This window comes from Alligator mississippiensis, chromosome 7, assembly GCF_030867095.1.
Source record: "Alligator mississippiensis isolate rAllMis1 chromosome 7, rAllMis1, whole genome shotgun sequence".
NCBI lineage: Eukaryota > Metazoa > Chordata > Crocodylia > Alligatoridae > Alligator > Alligator mississippiensis.
In genome coordinates, this window is record NC_081830.1 from 3,165,667 (window position 1) to 3,180,914 (window position 15,248).

Sequence of the window (15,248 nt, forward strand, 5' to 3'; positions counted from 1 at the left end):
TGCAAGGCCCAACATCAGGGCTCTCAGTTGGGTCATTACAACCCGGGAGGTGTAGGTCCCCCAAACCCAGGGCTACCCCAGATGTATGCTGTGCCATAGGGGAATGCCAGGGCCTTTCTGCCTCAGCTTCCCCACTCATCCAGGGGTGCCTGAGCAGCACCTGCCTCACAGAGGGGCAGGGGGCAAGCTGCTTGCGATCCAGACACAGGAGGTGCCATGGAAGTGCCAGATGTGCCCAGGACCCAGGGCATACGTGGGTGGGCGCATTGGAGATGGACGGGCTTGTAGCAGCATGTGCATTGTAGTTGCAAAGCAGTCACACATGGCCATGCCCTCTTTCTCTCTCCAGCCAAACTTCCCAGTGCCCAGGGGCTGCTGGCACGACTCCTGGTGAGTACCCTGGAAAGGTCCCTGCCAGAGGAGTGGGGAAGGGCAGTGGGGTGGGAGACACGTGCCCGTTGCCTTGGCTGGAGGAGCACGCTCTGCCTCTTCCCGCACGCGGAGCTGCCCTTTGCCGGCAGAGCTCCCTGCCCTTCGCGGAGCACAGCCAGGCTCGGCCCCCGCCTCGCAGCCCGTGGAGAGGCCAAGCACAGCACGTGGCCTGTGTCTGATGGCTGAAGGCTCTGGCCATGTGTGCTGGAGGCCGGTTTCCCTGCTAAGGAAAGGCGTGCAGCCCCGCTCCAGAGCTGAGCCCCTGTTTCTCTCTCGCTGTCAGGTGGTCGCCTCGGCCCTGGGGGACAGGACCCGTGCACATCGTGCGCTGCGGGGACTGTGGGCTCTGCACCGCACGATCCACCCTGCTGTTGGGGAGCAGTGGAGGATCAAGATCCCCATCCTGCTCATGACTATGGAAGGTAACGACCCGGGGGGAGCGCCCCGTGGTGCCATTCCCCTGCCGCAGCGCCACATGCTTGAAAGCTTCTGCTCTTTGTCGCAGGGGACGAACCCAGGGAGGGGCCAGACAGCATTGAGGCTGATGGGACCCAGGGGAGGGTTTGCCCGTGAAGGGCTCCCCCAGTGCAAACTCTGTGCTCTTTGCCCTTCTGCAAATCCCAGCCCTGTGCCGAGCTGTGCTGAGCATGTCCGCCAGGTGCTGAGCACCCTCCATTCCTCTTACGGCCACTTCTGCAGGGTCTGGCTGTGCACAACTCCCAGGCCTGTCAGCATGATGTGTGCTGGATCCATTGAGCATGGGGGGCAAGGCCCGTGACTTTGGGACCCAGGAGGTGCAAGGGTGCGGATGCAGGAGCTTCCACAGAAGGGATGCCCAGGGAGGCACCTGGGACTCTTCTTCAGTGCCGACAGCAGTGACATCCTTCTTGTTTGCCTTCCGCTTTCAGGAACTGCTCAGACCTGCCAGGACAACGTGTGGTGGGAGCACCTGCTGCTGAAGGTACAGGACGGCTCGCAGAGCTGTTACGGCAGCCAGGCAAACTGCGGAGGGCTGTCTGGGAAGGGGGCGTTCCCTCAAACCTCAGGGAAATGAGGTGCTGGGTGTCAATAAGGCAGGAGGAGTCCAACTTGGAAGGTTTGCCAGTCTCCTTGAGTCTGGCTTGACATCCAGAGTTGTCATTTGGGATTGTCCAGCCTTTCCATAGTGTCTTTGAGCTCAAGAAGTGGAAGGGGACGAGGCCTTGCTCGGGGCCTCTTGGGTGTTAGAAAGGGCACAGCAGAGGAGGAGGGCGACGACTCAGCCCATGCACCCGTCCCTTTGCTTCCCTTCACTTGGGCCCTCAGTTCCTGAACAGGACACTGCAGACCATCGACGACGATGCCTGGAGCAGAGAGCTGATCCTGGAGCTGCAGCTGCAGACGGCCAGCTACGCCTGCTCCTCCCCGGAGAAGGTGCGTGCTCTTGGCGAAGCCTGGCTTGCTGCACCTGTTTCGCGGTGCTGGGGCAGGAAGGCTGCAGAAACTTTCTCTCTTGAGTTTGTGCTTTTCCAATCTATTTTCTTGATCCAAGGCATGGTCCTTGGTTCTCTACCCACTTGACTGCCCCAAAGGGAGCTGCTCGGAGGGGCTGCCCCTGCCGTTAGTTGCCAGTTCCCTGCACAGAGTGGGGCGGTTGCTGGGTGCGTGGGTGCTGGGGCTGGGCTCTCTTGGTCCTTCCTGGGGACGGGCTGTTTCTGGGTTGCTCTTGCCCTGAGTAGCGCGGTGCTGTGTTCCCAGCTCTTTGGTGATGTTGGTCTCCTTCTTTCAGACTTTCCTATATAAGGCACTTGGTACCACGCTGGCCTCTTGCCAGGATGTTGCCTACGTGAAATCCCAGCTCCAGAAATTTCTGAAGGACACGGATTACATGGACGCTTTGGAGAGAGAGGTGAGGGCCCTGTTCTGTCCAGACACGGCCAGGTCTTCCCTGACTCCCCGCTCCCATGTCCTCACCTCTCTGTTGCTGGTTTGCTACACGGCTTTCCCTTGGTCTTCCCCTCGCACAGCCCCCTCGCTTGCTCCAGGTCGGGTGCGCATTGCAGCATCAATGGGACATGGGGAGGATGCTCGGGTTGGGTCAGACCCACTCACCAAAGCATTTCTTGGGTTTCAGCAAGTCGTGAGCATCCTGGCTTTCTCAGCCAAGGGCCACCTGGACCTCACCCTGAGCACCCTGGAGGACTTTGGTGCTGCCATGAGTAAAGTGCAGGTGTCTGGGATCATCAGCCTCCTGCAGGTAATGGAGCTGGGGGCTTTCTCCGGCTTCCTCCCCTGCAAACCCTGGAGAAGAGCAGCTTGGCAGTGGCACCCTCTCCCAGGGGACGTGCTCCACATCAGAGGTCTGCTGAGACGGCGTGGAGCGCAGTTTGCACTAGTCACACTTTTTATGCCTCAGGTTAATGCGTCAGCATTCAAAGAGCCCCTTTTGGGCCTGGAGGCAACTACATCTGTTGTTCACCCAGAGAAGGAGATTGTGTAGTTTTCACCTCTTTCCGTTAGCTGTGGGAGAGGAGACACGAGCCCTAGTGCCCAGCCTGAAAGTACCAGCTCCAAGTGCATAGCCCGCGTGCACACCCAGCTCCCTGGGCAGGTGCTGGGGGGTCGAAAGGCACCTACGTGCTTGCTGGAAAATGGGGCTCAGCTTCTGCACCGAGCACAGCAGGCAGGGCCACCTCCTCCACACCGGCCCTCCCAATGCATTGTGCCCAGGGACTTGTTATGGCCAAATGCCCGAGGCGGCCCTGGAGCAGGGGCTGGGACCCAGGACTGCACTCCCACCCCCTGCCCCACTGTCAGGCCTGCTGCCCCACTTCCTGGAGGTCACCAACTCTCGCCCGCCCCTGCCCGCACCTCCGTGGCTCAGCGTGGCACGGCAGCTCTCTCTGCCGAGCCACCCGGGTGCAGGATGGACATGATGAGGCCTGGGGGCATCCAAAACAAAGCAGTGGGGATGGTGCTGTGAGAGCTGTGGGTCTCGTGGGGCTGGCAGGGAGAGCTGGTATCGCTGCTGGGGCAGCTCCTTGGTCAGCAGGGATTCCTACTTGGGGGCAGAGGGCATGGGAAGCCCTGGTGCGAGTGTCGTGTCACCCCTGCAGGACTTTCACCAGGGGAGAAGAGGCAGGACCCACAGGGCCTTGATCCTGGCCTACAGCCAAATAGCTGTGCATGCCCCCCAAACGCAGCTGCTCCCCCGCGTGGAGCCTGACATCACCAGGAGGGTCCTGCAGCACTACGTGAGCAGCTGCCAGGTAGGAGCCCGGGAGTGCAGCGTGGTGGGAACAGGCCTGCCGTGGCACTGAGGTCTGCTCTGCACCGGGGTGCCTGGACGGCTCGGATGCTCTGATGCCCCTGAACTCCTGCCTGTGAGGAGCACCCGCGTTCATGCTCCTGGGGCGATGGGCAGGGGGAAGGACCCACGTATGGAGAGCGCTGGGCTAGACACTCCTCACAACTTGTCCTGCTCTGGCAGGGGTTGTACATTCATGCCCCTGCGCTGCTCCGCGCTCACCAGCCCGGACGCTGTTTGGACCCGGCAGAGTGCTGCGCTCTGGGGCCGTCCCAGGCGCTGACGGTAGTTTTGCATTTCATTTCCCAGGTGCTTGGCATCACCATCCTCAATAAGGTAAATGTTCAACGAGCCCACCTCTGCTCATGCACTTCCCAGCCCCTAACTCCCTGCGTCACTGAGGCACCATGACCTACCCCAGGCGGGAGCCCCTACACTGCCATGCACCTTGTCTGAGACGGGGGTGGATCTGGGGCTTTCTGGGGCTTGTAGACATCTCTCAGGGGTGCAAAGGAGGCTGCCTTTCACCCCTTCTAGACCTCGGTTCTTCTCCGCTCCTCATCCCCATCTCTTTGTCGTTCCCCCATGAAATTCAGGACCTGGACTTAAAGCTGACCCTCATCCGGTCAGTCACTGAGATCAGCCGTGCCATCCTGGACGCTGACGGCTCCCAGAGCTTCCAGTTCACGTACAAAGAGGAGCTGCTGGGGTACATGCTGGTGAGTGGGGAGGAGGCCGGGGGCCCAAACTGCAAAGGACCTGGGGGGAACGTAGCGGGACTGGTTTTCCTGGGAGTGGCTCTTTTGTGGGGGCAGACTGCTTTCCACATCCGTCTTCCCCTGAGTCACATCTCTGCTAATGCCTTTTAGGACTTCATAAAAGAGGAACCGATGGATTCCCTGGCCTCTCCTGTTCGCCTCACGGCCATGCTTGCCATTAAGCACCTGAGGTAGGTGATTCGTGCCCTGGCTCTCGGCGCTGGGATGCCCTGCTCAGAGATGAGCTCCTTGCTTCACCCTGGGGTGCTCTTCCTGCCAGATGTGGAGCTGAGAGACACATGCAGGGCTCCGGTCACAGGCTGCCCTGCCTGCAGCGGGGTTCAGGGGGGGTTGCAATGTGTTTGGTCCGCTTGGGGAGTTGGATGGAAAGACCTGGAGGTGGTGGTGGGACAAGTAGGAGTGGTGGGCAGTGCAAGAGCTTCTCAGCCGCCATGCCCAGGGGTGTCTGGATTTCGGGTTCCAGGTTCAGATCGTATCTGAGCACTAGACCCACTTTCCAGTGTGACGGAGGGCTTTTCTTCCTCTCTGTCTCCTGCCAGCAAGGTGAAACCCTCCCTGAATCGGGATGCAAACAGAAGCCTGCTTGAAACCTGCCTCAGGTGCCTGGTACCTCTCCCAGCTGTGCAGCACCTGACACAGGAGGGGGAGACAGCTCAGGACTCGTTGCAAATACAAGTACGCCTAAAGAGCCGACTTGTGGCATCACCTGCTGGGACCACCGGCATGATCCCCAGCCGGCCCTGGGCCTGGCAGTCACCCCCGACCTCCCCAAAAGGGTCTGGGGTTTGTGCACACGCTCCAGCTTCCCTCTTCTGTCTCCCGCTTGCAGTCCTTGCACGAGTTGTCCATGCAGGCCTTGGGCGAGCTCATGAGAGGCCTCCTTGAAGAAGACCCCACTGAGAGCTGGGTCATGGAGATGTTCCACGTGAGTAGCCAGCAGGAGCAGGCAGAGCTCTCTTTTCTGGGAAGGCAGGGATGGGCCCAAGAGACAGGGAGGAAGGTTTCCTTCAGCAGGGCAAATGAGAGGTGTCCTTGGGGGTATGGGCAGGCATCCCATTGACATGCCTCGTAGCTGCCCCTTGTTGTGCCAGGGTCACTGCACAGGTCCTGCAGCTTCAGGGCAATGACGGTCCCCCTGGGATGTGTCCAGAGGGTGAAAGGATCAGGTTGCTTGGAGGGATGTCAGGGGCGATGGTGATGTCTGCTGTTGAAATGGTTCATCTGAGCTGTTTTGGAGGTGCCTCTGACAGTAGTCTGCTCTCCCGACAGCTTCTTGAGCCATGGCTTTCAGCTGGCAAGGAGTGGGAGAGGGACAGGGCCTTGCAGGGCAGCGCCCAGCTGCTTGCCGCCTGTCGAGAGGCCGTCTACTGCAGAGTAAGTATGGGCTAACTCTCTCTTGCCTTGGTGTCGTTGTGGCAGCCTGGCCCCGAGACCCAGACATCATGCCTAGCAGACAGGGATGCATTCCTGTTCTCACCTTCCCAGGACCAGAAACTTGAATGTCACTCCAGGCAGACCCAAGCACATTTCATTCAGGTCTTTCTCCTCCTTTCTCAGCTGCAAGAGCCCTTTGGGAAAACCGGGTTCCTGCTGGGGCTGCTGGCGCCCTACACCTGCGCCTCTCTGGCCACATCCCGGCTGTGGGCTGCTGACTGCATTGCCTGCCTCCTCCCCGTACAAGGTGAGGGCACTCGGAGTAGGTGCGAGTAACTCTGCCCCTTTTCTCCCTCTGGAAATGCTGCTCCTCTCCTCTGTCCATTCCCTGCTAGTCTAAAGATATCTCAAAAGACCCATGACTGGCCCTGGGATGACCTCCTGGGAGAGGAGAGTTGCGTGGGGAGAGGCTTGTAGCAGCTCTGATCCCACTGCACCTCCACCCCCCTGAAGCAGCTCAGACCTCAGACGTCACCCTTGGACCGCACTGCCCATGACATTGCACGTGGGTCCTCCATGGAGCCAAGGTACTGTATCAGACATCATTACAGCCCTCCATCCTCCTTACTTTTATTCCAGATCAGTCCATGGGCATGGATGCAGCGGAGGAGGAGCTGAGGGGTATCAAGGAGGAGCTGAAAGCCTCCACCCCCGAGACTGTGCTTGCCGTATCCTCCCGCATGGCCAAGGTGAGTGTCTCAAGAGGCTGGTGTGGGGACTCTGGGGACCGGGCGTCCTTCACTGTCCACTCCTTTGCTCACACGGTTTACCTCTTTCTGTGGAGTGCATGGGTGAGGCATTGGGGGCAATTATTGTTCATCCACTGCCTGCTGCTGTTTCCCCTTGTGCATGGTAGAAAGAAGAAGTCAGAGCTAGATTAGAAAGTTTTGTAGATACTTCTGTCCTTGCACACAAGAAGAAACCTGTGTCAGTACAGCACCCAAATGAGAGCTATAACCAGGACTCGGTCACCTTCTGTGCCTGCTTCGACATATCCTGGGCGCAGCTTGGCTGGGATCATTTGGTGTTGTCAAATGAGGCTCTCTCCATTGAAGACGGAAGCAACATTTAAGCTCAGGGTTTGCCTCTTGCACGTACACCATGCCACCATAGGGCAGAGGCTTCTGCACAGCACAACTCTTTAACATCAGCCTTGAGCTCTGGGGTAGCTGCCATTCCCAATGACGAGCTAGATCCCTCCTGCAGCACCTGCTCATGAACCGTCATTCAGCAGCAATTAGGTCTTCACCAGTTGTCTCACCTGGAGAAGAAAATCAGCGCAGTTTCCCTTCTTTCAATTTGTCTCCAGGTCCTTGGAAAATATTTTCCATCAAGCCAGACCCATGAGTTTATGGAGACCATGCTGAATGCCATGCTGAGAGCCAGCCCCACATGTGCCACAGCAGGAGGACATTGGCTCCTCAGCATCATCAAGGAGCATGGAGAGGCCCTGCTGGAGGAGGTGAAGTTGAAGCTGAGGAGGATTTCTGCATTTGCTTCATGCTTTTCAAATGCTGCTTTCATGCGGTGTGGACAGCGATCTTACCGCTGATCCCTGGGCATGAAGCAAGGGCCATTTCCCTTGCTAGCCTGAGATGGGGATGCGCGGATCAGGGGGTGTGAAGTTGGTGGTGCTTGTTGGTCCTCACCTGAGCACCCCCACAGGCAAAAGGCCAAAATGAGCATCTTAAATCAGCTCCCAGATATTGATATTGGTTGGGGTGCTTGTGCGAGGTTAAGGCAGGCAGAAATAGGTCCCAGGTGGCACATGCCATTAGGTTGTAGGTGTGTGCACATGGGTGCACGAGGGGCTGAGGGTTGTGGGTCGGTGGGTGTCGGCGCATGTGCAGCAGCGCCCACTTTCACCCCGGGCAGGGGCATAGGGACGTGCTCGTTGCTAAGGATCACCCTGAGGCGGCAGTGTCTGGACACTAGTCCCTTAAAGCAAGGGATAGCTCAGATGGCAGCATCTTTCCAAGCGTGGGAGGGATTGGTTTGTCTTGTGCTGGCGAGTGAGCAAGGGCCCTTGTTCTTCTTCTTTTCCCTGCAGGTGCCGGACATCCTGGGCACCATAACGATGCACATGCCCGCTATGCAGGAAGGGTGCATGAAGAGCTGCCTGCTGGAGGCTGTGGCCAGTCTAGCAGGCTTCCACGTAGAGGCCGTCACCAGCAGCCTGCTTTGTAGACCTCTGCCCATGGACAGGTACTTGCCACTCCCCACCTCCTGTACTGAGGGACACGCAGATCCCACAGCCTGGATAAGCCCGTAGAGGGTCAAGCCAGGTGCAGATCCCTTGGGATGGCTTCCGGAGAGCCATGTCCTGGTGGGTGTGTGTAGGAAATGCCAGGCTTGTGCCTAATGGCATTGGCAGAGGAATCACTGCGCCCAACCCCGTCCTACCCCAGCAGCACCTTTGGCCTTTGCTCCAATGCCCTATTGCTTCATGACATCACCAGAGTATCCATAGCTCGTATGTAATTCGGATTAACTTGCAGTGACACCTCTGAATTGTGGCGGGCGATGGGTGGAGGCAATGATTTGTCCATCCACGTGCTGCATTTGCTCCTCGCCAAGCTGGACCATCGGGCTGAGACGGAGAGCAGCTCACTCACCGCAGCATTTGAGCCACTGGCAGTAAGTGAGAGCCCAGCCCCAGGTGTGCACGGATGTGACTGGGAAGGGATTGACTGGGAAGGGATGTGACTGGGAGGAGAGCCAATTGCTAAGGGAGGTGCTCCCCGGGCTGTCCTGTGCTCTCCTGGATGTGAGGAAGAGACCTTTGGACTTGGAGTTGTGGATTTCCAGATGTCTTCCCCAGGCTGACTCTGGTCCTCTCTCTCCCTTCAGGCAACCTGTGCTGCTTTGGAGATTGTCAGCACCCTGCAGTGTGGCCAAGTGCTGAGTGACATGCTCCCAGCCATGCTGCGTGCTCTCGTGGAGCAAACAAGCCACACCGTGGGGCAAAAAATGCCAGCGCCCGGCGGGAGCCTTTGCAGCATTACAGAGGGCCAAGTCCACGTAGTGGGCAACCCTTGCAGGTGAGGGGCAGGCTCAGACTGCTGTCACAGGTTTGGCCTCACTTCAGGCCCGCTGCCTGCAGGGTGATGTCTCCTTGCCAAGGGCTGTGCTGAGCTGTCTTGGTGCTGGCAGCTGAAAGACACGGGGCTTGTCTGCCAAGGGCCGAGTCTGACATGTTACGGCTGTTTGATCCTCCCATCTGACCTCCTCTGGGCTTGGGAGAGCCTCCATGCTTGCCTTCTGGCTTCCAACATTGATGCGTGCAAGGCCCAGCCCGCCCTGTCCCTGCCAGGGGACAAAGGCATGAGAAACAATGGCAGCATCGGTTTGATCTGAGCTGTCTGCCTTAGCCATCGGGAAGGCTTGGAGAGCAGAAGTAGCAACCAGTTTGGAGACCTTTGTCATCCCTACAGCTGCAGCTGTGGGCAGACAGGGCCTTTTCTCCCTTTTGGGGGGCCAGGCACATGGGTATCCCACCGCACTTGGCTGGGTGTGTGTAAGTGTCTGAGTAACACACCTCCCGAGTGACAGGGAGTTTTGGTCCTGCTCCGGCTGCAGCACCTCCTGACAGCCTGTCCACGTGGCCTTCTCTTTCCCCAGGCTTTCCATGGAGGCCCTGGCCTGCGCCATTTCAAAGGGCATAGGGGAAAGTGTGGCTGCATCCCTGTGCAAGGAGGGAACGTGGCCCTTGCTTGAGTGCCCAGAGACACACCACGAGGGGGTGTGCCAGCTGGCCAGGTAAGAGGCAGGCTGCCTTGCATCTGCGCTCTAGGCAGAGGGGAAAGCGGCGGAGGGGGCACTTTCCGTGCTGAAGCTGCAGGGTGGCGTGGGGCTGGGGACAGGGAGCTTGTGCCCCAAGAGATGAGAGCTGCCGCCTCCGAGCAACCAAGCGCTGGCAGTGCCCAGCCGGTCCCACAGCCAGGGGTTTCTCTTTCAGGGCTCTGCTGCCGTCGGGCATGGTAACGCCAAATTTCATCAAGGAGATCCTCAAATGGGTGCGGGCTGCGTCACCAAAGCTGAGGCTCACAGGGACAGCCTTCCTCAGCCAGGTAAGGCCCCGTAGAGAATGAGCAGTTCGATGGAAAGGTGGCTGGTTGCTGTGCTCTTTCCCTGGGCAGTGCCCCAGCCCCTTCCTAGGAGGGAGGATCACTGGAATAACTTGAGAGGTTTCTCTTCTGCCCTTGCCCATGCCTCACCACTTCTGCCACGTGACAAGGAGAGGGATTTCCTTACCGAGCCCTCATTCTAGCCAGCAGCTCCGAGCTTGGTCCTAACTAGTGCACCCTCTATAAGCACCCAGCATCCCAGGAAGACGCTGCTCTCAGCCAAGCAGTGCCCCCATCTACTCGCATCGGCACCACCTCTCCTGCTCACGCTAGGCCCCTGTCTTGATGCTTGCCCTGGCTCTAAGCAGACAAGCATGCCCACGTCCAACAGGAGAGCACCATGTGCTGAGGCTCTTCCTCGTGGTGTTTTGTGGGACTCTGCTCTGGCACGGGATACCTTTCTGCTGCAGGGCTGGGCTCTTGGCAATGACTGTGCTGGATCTCATGCATGCATTGGTTTCTTTTAGCTTATGAGTGACCCGTCCATCCAGGACGAGGAGCTGCTGAACCCAGCCCTTCTTCTACTGGTGGAACAAGCCAAGGACAGCAATTATGCTGTTCGGCAGATGGCAGCCAGGGCCTTGGGGAACGTGGCACATGGTGCCCCTGCGCAGGTGAGGTCGAAATCCCTCTGCCATGTCTGGACCGGAGCTTGACCATAGAGACCGGACAATGAGGCAGGGCTGAAAGGGTGCACAACCCCCCGACATATATCCAGTGTTGCTCTCTCACCCCTGCGGTGTCCCTAGGGACCGTTGGGGTGACGAGTGTACTTTTGGTGCAGAAGTGGGTGCTTTGCATCTCACAGGTGTACGGGAATGTAGCCGCGGGGGCTTGCTTGGACAGATGAAGTCCTGAGCGCTCTGGGAATAACGGGGACCCCAGAGGTGAGGAGCGTAGGCGCTGATCCGTGTGTCACGTCTTCTGTTTGTCCAGCTGAAACACCACCGGACCCTCATCCTGGACACCCTGGTCCAAGCCTCCTTCGTGCCATCTTCAGATGAGCTAATGACAGAGGGCATGATATCTCTGGCCAAGGTCCTCAGGCAGTTTGGGACCAGAACAGGACCCGTCATTTTGGCTGTGGGGACGCACGTCAGGGCCTTTTTCGACCACGTGAGTGAGCACCGCTCCCCACCCCCATTCGAATGCTCTTCGTTGTGGGCCCTGTCGGGGAGGGGATGCACTTGCTGCCCCTTGCTCCAGCCCAAACTGGAAGATTTTAACTGTTGTGGAAGAAATGAGTTCTCAGGAAGAAAAGCAAGCCCATGAGATAGAGGTTTGGTTGTGACCCCACTGGGGTTTCTTGTCCACAGAAGGATGATGCCCTGCGCACAGCCTCATTTGCCCTGTTCGCCACCTTGGCAGGGTGCCTCAGAAAAAGATGGCACACTTGGTTTAAAACCCAGGTGAGGCAGAGCTGGGCAGCGCTGCTGCTGCACCTGCAGGACCCCAACAAGGAGGTGGCCAAGGTAAGGACCGGTGACACTGGTGTCCTCAGCCCCCCCAGGTCTCCCCCATCCAGCCCCAGGGCAGCTCTGCCAATCCTGCATCCTGTGGTGGCCATCCCCTTCCCACTGGGGCAGCTCCATGCAGGCACCTCCTTGAGCTTGGGGCTGCCTCCCAGGTCCAGGGCAGGTTGCACATCCGACCCCTGTGCAGGCAGGAAGTCTCCCCGCATGGTTTACTGAGCGGGAGACTGGGGTCAGCTGCAGGTGGCACCTGAAAGGCAGGAGAAGTCCTCCCTTTGCCCACCGCCTCTCCTCTGTGCCTAGTGCCAGGCTCCTCCTGGCCAGCCCCTCCTGTTCCTGCCCTGGGCACAGTCGTGGGTCAAGAGGCAAGCCTTGGGCTCTGCTCAGCAGTCAGCAGGGAGTCCAGACCTGGTGTGACCGTGTTTTTCAGGAGTGCAGAAGAGCTGTGGGCCTCTGCTGCCCTTACCTGGGGCTCAGGAGGGTGCAGGGAGTCCTGGCCTTTTATGTGCAGGGGTCAGGAGAGGTGCGGGTCAACGCCCTGCTGAGAGACCTTTGCAGGCACTTGGTGAGTGAGTTTGTGAGTGGCAGGAGGTGAGGGAGGGCAGGGCTCTTTGTAGGATGGAGGGGGGGAACCGGGGCGCAGTGCCAATGCCTGCAAGGTCCAGGTCCAGGACCACGGGGCACGGGACAGGCCAAGATTGCTCCTTGGTGCTCCTGTTTCCTCCTGATCTGCACCAGCATGTGGTGCGGGAGGTCTTCTCACCACCGGGAGATCACGTGTCCTTGGTCCCTCCAGGTCAAAGAAAAACCGGCACTCCTGGAGGGTCTGTGCTACAGGACCAGGAGGTACTACACCAGCTCCTGGCCAGAGATCCGGGCAGCAGCAATACATTTTACTGGTGAGAGAGGATGCCTGGTCCCTGTGCGTTTCCCCCACCCCCACGAGGAATGGGAAAGCTGCAAATCAGCCCGTGCCTCAGGCTCCCCAGAAAGCACTGGGAAAGCATGATGCTCCCAGAGTTGCATGGCTGGTGTGAAGGGGGACTGAACCAGACAGCAGGGCTGGGGGTGATGGCAGAGAAACCCTGGGCCATGGTTCAGTCATCCTGAGTGATGGAGACGTGTCTGGGACGTGGTCACCCGGCACGGCTCAGGATTGCTCGGCACCCACTTCATGGGGGAGGCAAATGGGATGGGGCAGGGGCTTCCTGGGCCGCAGCGTGCAGGGAGTGTGTTGGTTGTAACTGCCTGTGATGGCAAACACGGCACAGGGGAACCAGCGACCTGCCTCGGGGCTGAGTTCTCCTTGCACCCCGACCAGGGGAAGCTGATCGGTTGTCCCTGCTGTGTGTTTAGGCATCATGCTGGAGTACAGCAGCCCAGGGACTACCAGGTGGCTGAACATCGCCCACTTGCAGAGCTGTAAGTCAGAAATCCAGCCCCTGCCCTTCCCTTCTGGAGCCCAGAAGGAGCCGAGAGGCTGCAGGACCCCGAGAGACCGCACGTCTGCATGCATTGTGCACTGCCCACCCCACGTCACTCCTGAGCCCTGATGCCCAGGGATGACCCGCCTGTGGCGCTGCTAGCACGAGTGGTCTGTTCATGAACGTCTCCTCTCTCCTTCCAGCTCTGAGGTCTCTGGAAAAGGACTCATCACCACCAGTGCAAGTCGCGGCCACCCAGGTCCTGGAGGCAATCTCGAAAAGCCCTTGGGGAAGGGTACAATCTCCAGATGCAAACCATGGGCGTACTCTGCCCCGTATATTTTCTATGTTTTGCTTTGGGTGCCTGAGGCCCGGCACAAACTAAGAGCAAGCTGCTACGCGTGCGTGTGTGCACACGCACAATTTCTGTAAATAAATTCTGTTCCTGGTTCCTCTGGCTGTTGTGGCTTCTGTCCTGAACACGGCAGAGAGAGAGGGGGGCGAAGCCTGGTAGCTTGGGGAGCGTGTGTCTGCTTGGTTGGGGCGTCCTGCCTTTTGGGGGGTTGTGTGGGCAGTGAGGTGGGCATTGCTGCTGAAGTCAGGGCATAGGTGCTACCACGTGTTAACCAGGAGCTGGGGCTCTCCCAGGCACACAGGCTAGGTACAGATGTTCAGGGAGGTTAGATTAGGTTAAAAATGGCCACCCAATCTAACTTAGTTCACTCGGGTGCAGACCTTCAACTTGATTGACCCAAGTAGAGATCTAAGTATGCACTTTCCAGAAGTTCAGGAAGTTTGGTGGATCAGGTTGCCCATTTATAGACCAAAGTTAACCCTATTTGTGATGTGGGCTAACAGATCAGGCCTGACAAGACTGATCTAACTGAAGTCCTGTACAGCCCGCAGCAGCAGCCTGTCTCTGCCCCATGCACAGATCTGGGGGCATGTGCCCCCCCGGGGCTGTGCTGAGGTGCGTGCCCCCTGCACCCCTGGGCAAGCCTCCCGGACTTCGAGCATCCCGCAACCTGCCCCGGGGGCACCATTCATCCCCGCGCCCACCCCTCTCTCTGCTCCACACCTACCCTCAGCATGGGGGCCTTGATCTGCACCCCCATTCTCCTTCCTCTTCCCCCCTTACCTGCTGCGGTGGGCAGTACTGCACCCCTGATATGTAACTCCTTAGCTAACATATTCCAAAAATTACACAATGAACCTTGTTGCACAACTACAAGGCAACGGCATCATGCCACCAAACTCCCTAAGCCCCCTCCCCTGCCATGGGCAAAGCTGGGGGCTGAGAGCTATCGGGGCTGTACCGTGGACCATGTTGAAATGTGCTCAAGAGATCTGAGGAAGAGGTCCATGCCCGCCGCTAGAAATTTAAAACGAAGAAAAATGAATTGTCAGTGCAAAGCACAACTGATTTTACAATGACACAAACAAAGGTTTGCAAAGACTATTCAATATTTGTGCCTTAAATTTCCACTCAAAATGAAACTAAATTGCATTTTCAAACGAGAAGGCAATGTCAGGTAGCAGGAAAACCAACATTTAAGGGTGTTTCAACATGCACGTTTCCCAAGTGGAATAACGCAGAACGCAGTCGAACTTAGGAGCTGCCTTCCAAGTGCGATGAAGCAGAAGTGTCAGGTCAGAAAACCCTGGGGATTATTGAGCACCCCACCCTGGGGGGCCAGGGACCCGAGTCAGAGATGCACGTAGCTATTCCTGCTCTCCAGCTGCAAAACTGCCAGGCACCCTAGAGCACTCTGGTTTGCTGCCCACCCCAGTCTTCCCCCTGTCCTGCCCCACTGCCCTGCGGAGGTGGGGGAGAGCCAAGCGCTGTGGGATGCCCGAGACATGAGCAACCTCTCAGTGCGCCTTGTGCAGCGTGCAGATATGACTGGAAGTGCTTCAACAACCAAAGGCTAACAATAGTTTCTTGAGCAGGGGTCATTTTTTGGAGCACTGTGGCCCTTTCTGGAGGGCTTCTTAGGGCTTGCTGTCTGCTCACTCACCCTTTGAAGCATTCGTTGCTTTTGAAGTGAATGCTGCATCTGCCCGGGGCCTAGGCTCCATGCAGAAGAAGAGAAAGATGCCTGCAGAGATGGCTCCCAAGACAAGAAGAGATCTTCCTTCTTCCCCTCCTTCCCCTTGGGGCTGCAGGGAAGGGGAATGCCACCCTAAATAGGAAAGGGCCCTGATACCACTCCATGATTCATGCTCCCCACAAGCTCCTGGAGACCAAGTGGGTATTTGTTCTGCCCCAAGCCCCCACAAACACTCTGGGTCAG

At 58.3% G+C, this 15,248-nt stretch overlaps 1 protein-coding gene across 1 annotated transcript; it reads left to right on the forward strand.

Annotated features, from left to right (window-relative positions):
• Nucleotides 1–723: 723 nt before the first annotated feature.
• On the forward strand, nucleotides 724–13,396 carry LOC109285153 (maestro heat-like repeat-containing protein family member 2B). The gene is made up of 27 exons (XM_059731330.1): nucleotides 724–854; nucleotides 1,341–1,393; nucleotides 1,738–1,845; nucleotides 2,201–2,320; nucleotides 2,546–2,668; nucleotides 3,528–3,680; nucleotides 4,028–4,054; nucleotides 4,315–4,437; nucleotides 4,588–4,667; nucleotides 5,037–5,172; nucleotides 5,327–5,422; nucleotides 5,767–5,871; nucleotides 6,055–6,178; nucleotides 6,511–6,620; nucleotides 7,241–7,393; nucleotides 7,982–8,136; nucleotides 8,430–8,568; nucleotides 8,782–8,972; nucleotides 9,553–9,690; nucleotides 9,890–10,001; nucleotides 10,526–10,672; nucleotides 10,995–11,174; nucleotides 11,375–11,530; nucleotides 11,961–12,095; nucleotides 12,327–12,429; nucleotides 12,887–12,952; nucleotides 13,158–13,396. Exons 1-27 carry the CDS (start codon nucleotides 842–844, stop codon nucleotides 13,337–13,339), a joined length of 3,228 nt encoding a protein of 1,075 aa, XP_059587313.1. The 5' UTR covers nucleotides 724–841; the 3' UTR covers nucleotides 13,340–13,396.
• Nucleotides 13,397–15,248: the final 1,852 nt, after the last annotated feature.

What these genes read in the sequence shown, in the direction of transcription:
- LOC109285153 (XM_059731330.1), top strand. An exon ending in TATCCTCCCGCATGGCCAAG is followed by an intron (nt 6,621 to 7,240) that starts GTGAGTGTCTCA and finishes ATTTGTCTCCAG; the next exon opens with GTCCTTGGAAAATATTTTCC. An exon ending in GAGAGGCCCTGCTGGAGGAG is followed by an intron (nt 7,394 to 7,981) that starts GTGAAGTTGAAG and finishes TTTTCCCTGCAG; the next exon opens with GTGCCGGACATCCTGGGCAC.